General features: G+C 52.9%; 1 protein-coding gene across 7 annotated transcripts in view; it reads left to right on the forward strand.

Moving 5' to 3' along the window:
* The window catches only part of SLC6A13 (solute carrier family 6 member 13), a 33,869-nt gene extending 19,355 nt beyond the window's left edge, over nucleotides 1-14,514 (forward strand). For all 7 annotated transcript variants that reach the window (XM_042991540.1, XM_042991541.1, XM_042991543.1 and 4 more), the window contains 10 exons: nucleotides 310-442; nucleotides 1,345-1,479; nucleotides 8,001-8,104; nucleotides 9,003-9,127; nucleotides 10,609-10,721; nucleotides 11,047-11,184; nucleotides 11,956-12,058; nucleotides 12,508-12,608; nucleotides 13,597-13,767; nucleotides 14,063-14,514. In XM_042991540.1, coding sequence (XP_042847474.1) covers nucleotides 310-442; nucleotides 1,345-1,479; nucleotides 8,001-8,104; nucleotides 9,003-9,127; nucleotides 10,609-10,721; nucleotides 11,047-11,184; nucleotides 11,956-12,058; nucleotides 12,508-12,608; nucleotides 13,597-13,767; nucleotides 14,063-14,185 — 1,246 coding nt within the window. In that variant the 3' untranslated portion in view covers nucleotides 14,186-14,514. The remainder of the gene's footprint in view (nucleotides 1-309; nucleotides 443-1,344; nucleotides 1,480-8,000; nucleotides 8,105-9,002; nucleotides 9,128-10,608; nucleotides 10,722-11,046; nucleotides 11,185-11,955; nucleotides 12,059-12,507; nucleotides 12,609-13,596; nucleotides 13,768-14,062) is intronic.
* The last annotated feature ends 349 nt before the right edge of the window (nucleotides 14,515-14,863 follow it).

Consider the following 14,863-nt stretch of genomic DNA (forward strand, 5'->3'; position numbering starts at 1 on the left):
TAGGACATGATTCCTAATATCAAAACATCCTGAAACCCTGGTTGAGAAGATATGTGTTTGCACCTCCCTCTCTAGGTTAAATTGGTACTCAGCCTCCCAGAGCAAACTTACCTGGGAACAGTTTATATTTGCCTCCCTTTATATCTACCCCCACCTCTGGGCAAAGGAGAGCCTCATGGATCTGAGTGAAAAGAGCTGACAAGCCTTTGGACAAGAGCCTGGAGGCATGGCTCCACTGCCTGAGACACACGGGCTACAAAACTGAGGCTGGCAGCAAAAGTGGAGCCCGGCTCAACCTTCTCTCCCCAGGAGGCGGGTCCTGAAGATCTCTGATGGCATCCAACACCTGGGGGCCCTGCGTTGGGAGCTGGCCTTATGCCTCCTGCTCGCCTGGGTCATCTGCTACTTCTGCATCTGGAAGGGGGTCAAGTCCACGGGCAAGGTCCGTGCTGGAGAGCTCCTGGCCCCTCTCATCCCAGGACTCCCTGTCCTCCCTGGGGGCCTGGTCACCCAGGAGTTCTCCTAAGCTGTAACCTGGTCAGGGATGGGAGGGAATGATCTCGCCAAGATTTTGTGTGGCTCCCTTCCTTGATTCTGTGTCTCTCCTTGATTCAATCCTGTGGACTCTGGTACATGGGGAAATGGAGTGGAAAGGAGGGGGAGAGGAAGGCAGGAAGGACACTTCCAGATCTGTGGAATGTGATCTTGCAATACACCACGTGCGAGGGGACATTGCAAACTGGACACAGTTCGTGGCTCTTGTTTCATCCAACAGTTCTTGGGAGAAAGAATCTGCCCGAGACTGTTAATCTCAAAATGATTCTCAACCACCCTGAGAACCTGGGGTGGGGGGCACTCTTTGCCTTGGGTGTACAAGGTATGAGAGGGCTTTCTGAGTTCTTCTGGACTCTTGCCCTGGAGGCCTCCAACAAGGCTTCCTTCGTAATCTGGCTGCCCGGGTGTGCTAAGCTCGTAAGCTCTGTGAGGATAGGGATCATGTGTTACAGAGTTTTCATACCTGACAACCCTTGCCGTAATTCTAAGCACACTTGGTGGGAGAATGCCTGAGTTCATTCAGTCACTCGACAAGTATTTACTGGGTATGTGTCAGGAGGAGGGTGGGTGCTTTAAGTGGGAGGGAGAAAGGGATAAGGGAGGTTGCGGCTTAAGGCAGAGGGCAGATGGAGCTGAACAGCTGCAGGGGTTGGGTGGGGGAGGAGAGAAACTCTCTTGACCTCTTCTGTGGGTGTGGGGGAGCTCCGGCCTCCTGACTCTGCTGCTGGATCGCCAGGCCCTTCCTTCCAAACTCACAGGTTCCTTGTGTTTCATCTGCCCTCTGGCCAGGTGGTGTACTTCACAGCCACATTCCCTTACCTCATGCTGGTGGTCCTGTTAATTCGAGGGGTGACGCTGCCTGGGGCAGCCCAAGGAATTCAGTTTTACCTGTACCCAAACCTCACGCGTCTGTGGGATCCCCAGGTAAGAAGCCACAGACAAGGGCCATCACGTGGCCCTGGAGGGTGTTTCCGTGCACTGTGGTCCGGAATCCCTGCTCCTGGCCCAAACCCCAAGGCATCCATGGTGGCGTAGGGGGGCTCCAGACATGTGTCAACAGCTGTTTGTGGTCCCTGCTTGGCTCACACCTCTCAGGGCTGCCTGAGACGTGTCCCTCGGGGCCTTTTACTCACAGGTGGCGGCCCTTTCCCCACCGTCTACCCCGTCCCCTTTTTGCACTTTTTTTCTCTTGGTGATCTTTCACACTGAGCTTCCTCTCTATTTCTTCACCCTCCACCAGCTCCTCTGGTTCCCTCCCTGTGGCCACGTGGCCCATTCTGAGGTGTCCCGGGCCCCTCCCAGCCAGCTGGGCTGGTATTGAGTTTCCTGTCAGTTGTCAAGAGGCCCCTGCCTCTTCCCTCCCCTTTGGCCCTTCCTTTGTGCCCACACTCTGTCTGCTTCAGCCAGCTTCCTCGTGGCTTGGCGCAGGGAGGGGGGTGGTGCTGCTTGCTGACTGGAGGGGTTTGTAAAGCAGGGCCTGAAATAAGAAGCCACTGCCTCTGACGGGTTTCTTATCTTCTCATGTTTGGCAGCCATTTTGAAAGCTGGCAAAGCCAGGAGGTGTCGAGGGCCGGAGGGGAGCGTGGGTAAGCTCCACCCCAGAGCCCCTAAAATGTGTTGCCCAGCTACATGCCCTGCCTCTGCCTCCCTGGCACAGAGGTCGCCCTCCCTGGGGAGCATGTACAATTTAGAGATCCTCCCCTTGGGTCCTGGAGGAGTTCTCTGAGTTTGGAAAGGGGCCCTAAGGAGACATAGGGCGGGAGGCTCCCAGCACAGAAAAGACTAACCGTTGGATGGCTTTGCAAACATCATAAATAATGCGGTACCAGCACATTCCCTGAAACTGCCCAGGGGGAATAAGAGCAAAGGGAACGGCACACAGTTCCACGCTTTCCTCTGGGGCTGGGCGCTCAGAAGCATGCAGAAGCGATGGGTCCCCATGATACAGAATTTTGGGTGATCCAGCAGCTGAATTTTTCTTAGGCCTTCCAGCCACCCCAGCCGAGTTAAGTTCTCCCATCCCAAGTTCTACCAGGCCTGCTGTGGCTCCCAGAAGTAGCCAGAGCACTTGCATTCAAAACCTCCCCCAAGGAATCCATAGCCTTGCGTCCTAGGTATTGCTCAGTGACCTGGGGGGATATGGGCTTATCCCACCCTCCCCCATTTCTTAAACATAGTGGAGGTGCAGATTGCTGTGGCGTCAGCTTCACGTGAGGCACAAAGGCTGTAGTCAGGCTTTGGAACAAACCATAAAACTGTAGGTGTTGGCGCTAAAACGACCCCAGAGATCATCTAGTGCAAACTCCTCATTGAACAGATGAGCAAACAAGGCCCAAGGTCACACAGCAAGTAAGTGGCTGGCCAAACAAAGTGTATTTTTATTTTGTGAATCATAAGTACTTTGACTTATCTGGGACCAAAGTGTTGTGGTGGAGAGTCCACAGCGAACAGGAGGTCGTGGGGGCAGAGTTGAAGGACAGCTTTGAAGGCCAAGGGTAGACTCTGGCTTGGGTCTGTTGTGCAGGAGAGCTCCGTTGTCGTTCTGGAGCAGCAGAGGTGTGAACCAGTCGTGAAACCTCACAGTCTGCCTTTGTTGGGAGGTCAGGGTGGGAAGGAAGGGCTGTGTTCAGGCGGGGAGACAGGCAGGTAGGCTGACACAGAACTAACTAGGAGAGAGGGGTCTGGGATTTCTGGAATGGATTTATGGCTTCTGTGATCAGTGCCTCATTTGTCCTGATCAGCTATTTATAGCCAACAACTATTGAGTGCTAACTATATCCCTGTCATTGTTAAGAGGCTTACATCCATTATTACAGCTTATCCTCACAACAGATCAATGAAGTATCCTCATTTCATAGATAGGAAATGAAGGCTTAGAGAGTTTAATGAATTTTCCATCCTCGTGTCTGCAACTGGAAGCTGGGCCCGAATGCCGACAAATCCCATATACTTTATGATCTCTCTTTAAAAAAAAAAAATTGTTAATGTTTACTTATTTTTGAGAGAGACAGAGTGCAAGCAAGGGAGGGGCAGAGAGAGAGGGGGACACAGAATCCAAAGTGGGCTCCAGGCTCCAAGCTGTCAGCACAGAGTGGGGCTAGAACCCACAAACCGCGAGATCATGACCTGAGCGGAAGTCATACGCTTAACCGACTGAGCCACCCAGGCGCCCCTACTTTAGGATCTCTTGAAAGCAAAGTCCCGTCTGCACATCTTGGTTTTTCTCATAGCTCATTCATTCAGCAAAAATTTCTTGAACATTCATCATGCAGCAGGTCTGTTCTAGGTGTAGCGTTTGTTGTAGAGTAGCTTCTAGCAAACATGAAGAAGGTGGACCAGATAGCCTTCAACTCTGAGCATTAATAAAGCCACGACTCCGGGTCTGGGTTACCGCAGGGAATAAAACCTCTTTTAATCTGCCCTCTGGGATATTACCCTTCCAACCCCAGCCAGCTGTAGGCTGTGCAGATAGCATGTGTCTTCCTGGTCCTCTGAAGCCATGAGGAGGGAGATGTTTGAAGAGCCAGGCTTGGTCTGGGCTTCCCAGCAGCCTCACTGGCAGCCAGGTCCTGGTCTCATGCTGCAGGAAGCCTTTGTTGTCAGTGAACAGAGCAGCGGCCTGCAGGTGTGATGCTCCTGCCAGAGCCCTAATTGAATGTAGTTGGCACTCCCCAGGAAGTGCGATAATTCCAACTGGCATTTGCCTGGCACTTGAGAACGGTGCAAAATTCCTGCTAGCCAACACAAAGACCAAAGACATCTCTCTCTGCCAAGCAGTTGGTCTGGGAGTGGGGAGGCAGGCAGAGACAATGCTGGGTTGATCTGGCTTTCTCCTCTCTTTCTGCCAGGCTTGCTGTGTGTCAGGCAGGTCACGGACTCTCCTCGTGTTTCCTGGGGCTTGTCTCTTTCACGTTGTGGAGTAGATCCTGGAAACTCAGGACCCTACTGGGTGCTTGTTTCTTTCCCTCGTCTGGCCCTCTGTCCTGCTGCACTTCCATAGATGGATGGGGCAGCAGGCTGAGGGTACAGTGTCCAAAGAGCCCTTGTGGAGCCTTTTAAAGCCCTATGTTAAGCTATTCTAATGAAGGGTCTGTTAAGGGAAGAGGTTGGGTCCATTGATTAGAGTCTTTTTATTTTGACATCGTACATTGAAATCTATGGGACCTCATCATTACTGAAAGGCGAGTTGCCTTTTTAAAACAACAACAACAACAACAACAACAACAACAAACAGCAGCAACAGCTAACACATTTATTATGTGCTTACTGTTTGCCAGGCACGTAACTGGTTACATGACACAGGGTGGTCCCCACACAACCCTGCGAGTTTGCCGTTAGCTTCATTTTGCCGAAGAAGAAATGGAAGCTTAGAAAACTTAACAAATTTGCCCTAACCCACAAAACTAGCACATGGGGGAGCCTGGGTTTCATTCCAGGTACTCTAGAAGTCTGCTGTGTTGATGACCATGATATAAATCATCCAAAGAATATGAATTTGAGAGTTTTAAGGGATGCTTTTATTATTCCAGAAGGTGGGATAGGGAATCAATATTTATGTGTTAGGTATTTCATATATATTATTTTATTTGTTGTTTTACCCATTGCCCTGATGAGAAAAGCAAGGTTCAGGGAGGTTAAGTGACTTGCCCAAGATCACATAGCTAGTAATGAATAGAGTTAAGAATTGAACCCAGTTCAATTTGACTCCAAAGCCCAGGCTTTTTCCATTGCACGCTATTGCCTTCCTAAAAATACTGAATATAATAGTCCTTGGGATTGAACTCAAAGTTGGAAACGTCTCTCCTGGATCTTCTAGAGGTCTCTGTCTTTCTCTGCTCCCCCAAAGACCTCTTTTTTGCCCACATTCCACCAGGTGTTTTTCACACTTGTCTTATTCTCGATCGGACCTCTATTTCAACCAAAGACACACTGGGGCTTTGCTTTAGAAGCCAGGGCTGCTGGCGTGGTCAGGGAGTGGGTCGCCTGTGGCGGGGAACAGGACAGCTTGCTCTACTTGTCCCTGTGGCCCTTCCTCTGACCCCACTGCTCTCCCCATCCCAGCAGGCCTGTCAGGCTGCAGCTGGGCCAAGAGCAGGGGGCTTGCCAAGCTCCCCAGGAGGGGGCTTTTGTCAGAGGCACCGGGTCTGCCCCTTGCCCTCCGAACTCTCAGCCCTCCTGCTGCATTTTTTTCTGTGTTCTCATTAACCTCTGTTCCCACCCCAGTCTTAGTCTGTCCCCCTCAGGGCAGGGTGAACTGCCAAGGCACAATTTTTCTTATTTTTTTCTTCCCGAACCCAAGTTCGCGAAACCTCATCACCATGGGATCTGCAGCCCGTGCCTGTGTGTGGGCAGCCGCAGAATGTCTCTGAGGGCACTGGAGGGTTTCCCTGGTAACTTGTGGGTCAGTCTGCACGCTGTGCACTGCCAGGCACAGGGAACAAACTTGGAAGATCTGACACTGGGCAGGCTCTTGGGCCATATCCTGGATGACCTGATGGGGAGAGATCGCGGGGGTCCGTGGCTGTGAGCCCCCGGGTAGATCAGGGCGTCTCCCAGCCCTCCATGTCTGTGCCTGGGTCAGGCCTCTCCCCACAGGCTCAGAGCCTCTTGCTGCAAGGCGCTGCGAATGACCTGCTGAGTGAACAGGAACGAAATAGAACAGAGCGACCTCCGGTCACTGAGTTTTCCTGCGGTGACCATTCTCACAGGCTCTGTGGGGCACTTTTAGAAGAAAAAGCTTTGAGACATCTCAAAGGAGCAAATGGAGGACCCAAGGCACCCCCTCAAATGTCCGTGGCATCACACCGAATTTTGTGAGCCCCTCCTTCTCATCCTCAGTTTCATTCCTAACTTTTCCTTCTCTAGCTTCTGAAATAAATCCCGAAACTTGCCCCTCCTTTTCCCATTATAATTTGCCGTCAGGTTTAAAAAAGTTTTCCTGGTGTTTCCATCTTTGTGTGCTATTTCCTTGTTAGCCAGGGACCCTTCTGGATCTTCGACTGTGCTGCTTGCTGCTGACGCCTTTTCCCTGGTGGCAACTCCCACCTCGCGGAATACCTTGGGGACAGGGTTCACAGAGAGCAGAAGGGGCAGGAGACTGGAGATGGTCTCCCTTTTTCTTCACCAGCTTTCCCTGTGCTGTCCTGCTTCCCACAGAAATGGGACTATAACCAGAGGACTGAGTGCCCTGGATGGGTCCCTGATGCCAGTTCTCAGGGGCAGTGATTCCCACATCTGGCTGACATTAGGATCATTCAGGAAGCTCTGAAAATAATACAGATTTCTGAGTTCTCCTTCAGTCCTAGAGATCCAGTATCTCAACTGGGGCTTGCCAAGGGGTCCCTGAGACCCACCATGATGCTGAGGAAAATGGGCACTTGGGTGGGAGCGAGTGTGACCAGAAAGCAAGGGAGGTTGGGGGCCGCGGAGATGGTTAGTGAGGCAGGGAGAGGTAGGTGAGGGACTGAGGAGCTTTGGACAGACAGAAGCTGAGGTTCTGGTGGATGTGGGCATTGGGAGCTTGACATGGAGGTAAGGAGAGCAGGGGCCTACTTGGGAGCTGCTAGGGCAGGGCTGGGCAGAGACCGGAAATGGCAAACACAGAGATGGTAGGACACCTGCCTGGTGATTTCTGTGCCCGTAACTTAGTGCTCCTTTGTGGTGCTCACATCCTCTGAAGACGGGAGGTGCCTGGGGAGGGTCTGTGGCCCCAGGACCCCACCTCCTGCAGATCTGCAGAGTTGCCTAGTTCTGTTTGCCTTGATGTTCTTTCTCTTTGGGATGTTATTGTAGCTGTTGAATCTAAATCATAACATGCCGGGGCTGGGTCAGCCAGCTGAGACAACAGTAACAACCATGCCCTATGTTTAGCCACAGAGCTCCTTCCCCCCACCCCCCACCCCCCACCCCCCGAGGAGTACAAAGCCCTTACAGATGCATTTCTATTCATCCTCAACTTTGTCAGCTACGGACTACTTTCTGTTTTTCAGATAGCAGATTTTGAGGCACACAGGGGCAAAGCCATATCTCATGTTGGCATTGATATTAAGGGCCTATATCTGTCCCTGGATTCCTTCTGAACTGGTCACACTGCCAGGAGGGGCAAGGATAGGGGGGAAGTGCAGGCAGAACCCAGGGCTGTATTTCTGTTATACAAAAGTTGGTGCTGGGTCTAGCCTAGTCCTAGGGCTCCCTCCCAGCCTCCTCCATCAAGTCCATTAGTCTTTTCCAATGCCCAATGCCCATGCCATCCTGGTAGTGCCCAAGAAACTCCATCTAGGGGCCCAGGAAGTAGAGCCCATTGGGACAGCAGGGTCACAGGCTGAGAGCAGGGTTCTCACCATTGCTAGCCAGTGCCTGGCTCAGCCATGGGCCTGTGTGCCCCCATGGAGCCCAGATGGCCTGGCTCTCCTGGTGTGCAACTTTCTTGCCTTTTCCCCGTGTAGGTATGGATGGACGCAGGCACCCAGATTTTCTTCTCCTTCGCCATCTGTCTAGGGTGCCTGACAGCCCTGGGCAGCTACAACAAGTACCACAACAACTGCTACAGGTGACTGGGGGCAGTGGGGCCCAGGCCACCAATCTGCCTCTCTCAACTGCCCCCCTCCAACATGCTAGATCAAGGGTGATTTGGAGGGTGCACCAGCTCATGGATTCACCTTCCCCCTACTCGTCTTCACCCCATTTTCCAATGCCCCAGGGCCGCAAGTTGCTGAAAGGAGCCAACCGCAGCACGGGCAGGGGGATTGCTTCCAAAGGCTGGGATAGTTGCAGTTGGCTGGGAAACCACAGTGAGGGCCCAACCCTCCGACTAATGGAGACGTTGGTGGGCTGAAGCCTGAGGAGTAATTCATCATACACAGTGGAACCTTGGCCTGGCCTGCTTTGTATATTTGCCCCAACAAACACTGAATCCTTACCTATTTTTACCTCACTGCTCCCCTTCCCATGTCCCCCTCCCTCTGGTTCCCAACTTGGTTCATATCAGAGCATTCATGCTAATTTCAATCTTAGCTAAAAAAAAAAAAAATCATGTCATGAATTGCGAAATCAAATTTGAGGGATGGGAGTTATTTGTTGCTTGGGATTGTCTATGTCCATACCCTCCATATTAGTACGCCAAACTGAATTGTGTCTGAGTGGTAGCGTCCCAAGTGGTGTGGTGGCAATATGGCAGGGAGGGAAGGCCGTGTGGCAGTTTGTAGTTTTTAGACTAGCATTTTACTTCCTTAGAGCCTTATTCTTTCATGACTACCTTGACTGACTCCAAGTCTCAGCTAATGGAGTGGGCAGGGGGAGGGCAGAACCTAATCCTGGCGGGCAGCCCCTCTCTGGCCTGCGTGAAGGGCTGGGGTGAGTGTCTGCCTGTCTGAGGGGCAGTGCTCCCAGTTCCTGTTGGCAACCCCTCTCTGACCCTGCCTGTCTCCGCCTTCCCACCTGCCCCACAGGGACTGCATCGCCCTCTGCTTCCTCAACAGCGGCACCAGCTTTGTGGCCGGATTTGCCATCTTCTCTGTCCTGGGCTTCATGTCTCAGGAGCAAGGGGTGCCCATCTCTGAGGTGGCCGAGTCTGGTGAGTGTTGTGGGGAAGGGTGCCAAGGGTGGCTTCTGTGAGTTTTGCTTGAACCTTCGCCAACCGGGATCTGTACACGTTTCTATTGTCGCCTACACTGGGGGTGAGCCATAGTCATCTTTCGGTGGACGTGTCCTAGGAAGACCTGGGGAGCACCCTCACCCCAGCTTCAAAGGGTAGAGGCATAGACAGTGAGCATTTCCCACAGCTGGCCTCCACGTCCTTGCCCTGGAGGCAACCAAGGTGATGAGGTTCATGTTTCTCCTTCCAGAAACAGTTTAGGCATATATGAGTAAAAAGTGCACGCGTGCACACACACACACACACACACACACACACACATAAACATTCATACATGCCTAGCACATATTACTACTGCTATTTCTTACTCCCTTCAAAAAGCTAATTGATAATATACTATATACAGCTGGTATACAGCTGGGCTTTTTGTTTTACTCACTTTACTTTTTTTTAAGTTTATTTATTTATTTGGAGAGAGACAGAGACAGTGCAACGGAGGAGGGGCAGAGAGAGAGAGGGAGAGAATCCCAAGCAGGCTCCTCACTGTCAGCAGGGAGCACAAGGCTCGAACTCATGAACCATGAGATCATGACCTGAGCTGAAATCAGGAATTGGATGCATAACTGACTGAGCCACCCAGCTGCCCCTTGTTTTGCTCATCTTAAACTGTATCTCGAAGATAAGTTTATGGTGGCACATAGTTTCCTCCTTTTCACCATGCAGTGCTATTGTTGCTTTTAAACAAAATCAAGGATTGGTCCCCTCCCTGGGTAAGCTGTAAATGTCCCTTGCCCTTCCCCTATTCTTGAGGGCCACCGTCGTGCACTCACTAGCAAGGCAGTGTTTTATTATAACGTTCCCACAGCACATCCTGTTACACAGAGTACCAAGCACTGGGATCCCACTGAGTCTTATTAAAAATCATAGCGTTTCACTTTTATTAAACATTTACTAAATGCCAGGCACTGTGTGAAGCATTTTGCCCGCACCATGCAGTGGAAAGCTTTGAGGCAGGTGCTAGAATTATCTCCCTCTCACCAGTGTGTGACACTGGGTCAGCTGCACGAATGTACCTGGCCTGCCCAACCCCTTGGCTCTTAAGTTTGAAACCTCTGGTTTGGGGCAAGAGATCCTGAGAGTGAGCCTGAGGATTCAGGGTGGAGCTTGCAGAAACGCAGGTGATATGCCTCCTTTCCATTTTCCAAAGCCCTTCACACCCACAGTGTCTAGGTTCCATCCCTGCCAGTGAGAATACAGCGGGTGGTGCCTTGGAAATTTGGGACCCAGGTAGAGGTTTAGGTGGCTTCTCCTGGGTGAGTTTGGGGGTGATGATGGTAACTTTGGGGTCAAGTTTCCTCTGGCTCCTGTGATTCCATGGCCCCCGCTGGGAAGCCTTGGGATCAAACACGGCCTGGAGCCAGCCCAGGCACTGCGCTGTGTTCCTCTGCTTCTTGCTGTAGGCCCTGGCCTGGCTTTCATCGCCTACCCCCGGGCTGTGGCGATGCTGCCCTTCTCTCCTCTCTGGGCTTGCTGCTTCTTCTTCATGGTCGTCCTCCTGGGACTGGACAGCCAGGTACCAAGAACTGGCCGAGCAGAGCCTGAGAGATGGGTGGGTGTGTGGGGGCTGGAGAAGGGGGAGCAGGGGAAACGAGGCTGAGCCTGATGTCCCGAGGGGCCTTAAAAGAGCCGGGGGCTGGGCGAATGTCAGAAGTGGATGCCCTTCTAGGGACCAACACGAGCTCTGAAGGGGAGGTCCAGACTTAAGTGTACAGGACAGCTTCGGGGACGTGAGACAGGGATGCTGCAGGGCTGATGCTGGGAGCCAGAAGCCAGAGCTAGTTGGTGCAGCGTGTTTTGGGAGCTCTCTTTCCCTCCAATTCTTTTGCCCTCTCATCCAGTTTGTGTGCGTAGAAAGCCTGGTGACGGCGCTGGTGGACATGTACCCCCGTGTATTCCGCAAGAAGAACCGGAGGGAGCTTCTCATTCTCGGCGTGTCTGTCGTCTCCTTCTTTGTTGGGCTGGTCATGCTCACAGAGGTGAGGGTCTGGGAGGCTTGGAGGTGCGGACCGGGTGAGGAGGAGAAGCCAAGCTGGACGCTGCCACCTGTCAGGCGGAGCAGGCTGTGTGGGTTCAGGTCGCGGGGCAGGCCTTCCGGGTTTCAGGGCCCTGGGACGCCCTCCTTTCCCAGCCACAGGAAGCACAAAGCAGGCGGCGCCTTCCTCTGACCTTTGGACACTGGCCACCTACCTTTGGGGGTGGCCAAGGGGTCATTTGGATCCAGGTAAGCTAAGAGGTGTGAAAAGATGGTCAGAAAGTCCTGGATTAGGACTGCCTCTCCAGCAAGCTCCTGTGATTTCCCAGGCAACTGAACCAAGTTCCAGGGACAAACTTCAAAGGAATAAAGGGAGCCCTGGGGAGGGGTGATATTTTCTGTTTTGTCTCAAGGGAGACGGAAGGAGATGGAGCTTGCCAGCTTGACAGTATCGAGGACAGCCCCTGTCGAGCGTTTGCCAAAAAAGTACACGCTTTTTCTTAGACTTCCGGGTCAATCCCTAAATGTTCTCAGGGATGAGCTAACAACAGCTGTCTGTTTTACCTTCCTTCCAAAAATCATAATAAAAAATAATTACTGTCTCATATCTGCCTAGTGCCTTAGAGCTTACAGACTATGTTGTTTTAATATCTGTCTCCCATGATCCTCACCAGGTCTGCTCTGTGTCTGAGGGTGTGAGGCCAGAGGCCATGGGCCAATCTGTTTCCTCTGGATACATTTCATTTTTTTCTTTTTTTAATCTCTTCCTGGGCAGGGCGGTATGTACGTGTTTCAGCTCTTTGACTACTACGCAGCCAGTGGCATGTGTCTCCTGTTTGTGGCCATCTTTGAGTCCCTCTGCGTGGCTTGGGTCTATGGTGAGTGACTCTTCCCCCAGGTTCCAACCCCAGTACTCATCGTCACCTCAGGGCCTGAGAGCAAAAGACAGTCATCTGCTCACACCCACCTTTTCCTGGGGCACCTCCCCTACTCAGCCTCAAAAATCTTCTGGTTGCTATTGCTACCATTGTCACTCTCCTGGTTATGACTGTACCCAGACCACCCCAAGTGGGTCCAAATCCTGTCCTATCCAAACCTTTTCAGCCCTTAACAGCCTTGGTAATCAGAAAGTTATTATCTTTGCCTAAGCTGAGTTCTGCCCACTGCCGTGCATGCCTATGAATTTCAGGGAAGAGAGTCTCCCAGCAGCGATTTGGAAAGACAACCATGGTAGCTTCTGTTCATTGGCCTTTGCCCATCCTGCCTCTGCCTTCGATGCTAAAGAATGTCCTTTCTCCCCCTTCCTTCCTTCTCTTCTGCACGGTAGGAGCCGGGCGCTTCTACGACAACATTGAAGATATGATTGGGTACAGGCCATGGCCTCTTATCAAATATTGTTGGCTTTTCCTCACACCAGCCGTATGCACAGTAAGATAACCCTCAGGGGGCAAAACTACAGGAAGGCAAAGAAGGACGGTGGCCGTAGGAGGGTAGATAGGCTGTTAGCCCTGGAAAGGATGTGTCCATGAGGATTGAGAATCACTTTAGATTTTCACTCGTCCTCCTCTTGGATTCTAGAAAACGATTAGCGAGATAGATTCTTCTTTTCCATTTCACAGAAGGACAGACTGAGGTTCAGAGCTGTCAGATGGCTTGAACCCACACCACAGAGTGAGTCGAATGTCACAGGGCAGGAGCAAAACCCAAGTGTCCTGGGTTGCTCATAATAATACTATTAACCACAGCAATTATAATAGCACCGTCACAGGGCACTTACTTCACATTAGGCATAGAGCGTGGTACACATTTTAGCCCACGTTATCTGCACAAGAACCCCATGAAGCAAGAATTACCGTTAGATTCATTTTATAGGTGAAGCTGAAGCCAGAGAAGTGAAGCCATTTGCCCAAGTGAGAAAGTGGCCGTGAGCTACTTTGGCAGCTTGGCTTCAGATCCTGAACCATAAACCACTAAGTGCTGCTTCCTTGGGCTCTATCTTGTGTGTCAGCAGTCCCCCCACACGCCCACTATAGGCAGGGCATAAATGAGGCCCAGGGGGAAGGAGGCATGACCCTTGCCCTTGAGGCCCTGGCAGCCCCTCCTGACGGTGCAGGAGACTTAAGCAGCCGAAAACACCAGCAGCCATGTGACCATGTCCTAGCTGAGGGCCGGCCATGTGTATGGGTGCCCGGGGGTGCGGGGACCCTGCAGGAACAAGGTAGGTGCCCTGGAAATACTACTGGGGGTGTGGACTTTGAGTAGAATGTGGATGGGGATTGGGGGTTGATTGACCCAGTTGAGCCTGGAGGCAAATCCAGTCTTGCAAGGCGACTGGTCTCTGCCAGCTCTCCCAGGGGGGCCGAGGGCACAAGGCCCCTGCTCTCCCAGCCCCTTTCTCTTCTCCTCTCATCCTCAGGCCACCTTCCTCTTCTCCCTGATCAAGTACACGCCACTGACCTACAACAAGAAGTACACATACCCGTGGTGGGGTGACGCCCTGGGCTGGCTCCTGGCTCTGTCCTCCATGGTCTGCATTCCTGCCTGGGGCTTCTACAAGCTCAGCACCCTCAAGGGCTCCTTCAGAGAGGTAGAGAGTCAGTAGGGCGGGTAGGAGCCCTAGAGGGTGAGGTAGGGCCCCCATGATGATACACAGATGCCTGCCAGCAAAGGAGCCTGGTGAAGGTGCTGGGGAGGCACTGAGTGAGTGCTTCCGAGTCTCAGAAAAAGACTGGAAGCCTCCAAGTCACAGGCGGTGATGACAGGGCCGGCACCTGGAGGGCGCGTTTGCCTGTGGGGGCGGCAGGCAGACGCTGGTAGTGAGGGAAGCTGGGACATATGCCCCTGACTCCAGCTCACCACCGCCACCTCCACATTCCTTGCAGAGAATTCGCCAGCTCCTGTGCCCAGCTGAGGACCTGCCTGGATGGAACCGAGCAGAACCCTCTGCCCCCGCCACACCCAGGACATCACTGCTCATACTCACAGAAGTGGAGTCCCACTGCTAGGTCCGCAAGGCCTCGGATCATGCCCGTGGGCCTGGCTGTGGGGACAGCTGCAGAAGGGGAGGGCAGAAGCAGCCCCGCTGTGCTTCTCTGCCTCCTCCCGGGGCAGATGAGAAGGAGGGTTTGGAATCCACCTTGGGTTGGGCGCCTGCCACTGGAACGTCTCTGCTCCAGGGGTGGCTGTACAGGTGTGAGATGCTGGTATCGAGGGCACCCCTTTCGCAACAGGCCTTGGGAAGCCGGGTGAGGGCCAGTGGGTGGAGTGACAGCCCCGTCCCTCTTACCCTTCATTCCATTAAATCCATGTTCTTCCCACCGACTGCCAGAGGCTCTGCCTGGTTCCTGCCCCTCTGCCTTGTGGCCTTGGCCACTTCCTCACTTTACAGCTGTGGCCTTAGCGACCCCTCCCTCCTCTCTGTCTCTCCCTGCCTCATTGAGTACTTGTGGACCATGAGCAGAGGGGACTGCGGTGGTGAGAAGGGCAGTGGGGCCCAGCTGAGACCCTCCATCCTCAGACACTCACACCAGAGGGGTCTGTCACATTCTGTCCATGCGTCCCCCACAGCCCCTTCCCTCCCTCCTTCGCTCGGTGGAATAAGCAGGGCAATGGAGGGAGAAACGAGGGCGGCCTGAGCCTTAGCTAGAGGAAGGCAGAGGAAAGTGTGGTTGGGCTTCTTCCCG

The sequence above is a fragment of the Panthera tigris genome, chromosome B4 (genome assembly GCF_018350195.1).
Source record: "Panthera tigris isolate Pti1 chromosome B4, P.tigris_Pti1_mat1.1, whole genome shotgun sequence".
Taxonomy (NCBI): Eukaryota; Metazoa; Chordata; class Mammalia; order Carnivora; family Felidae; genus Panthera; species Panthera tigris.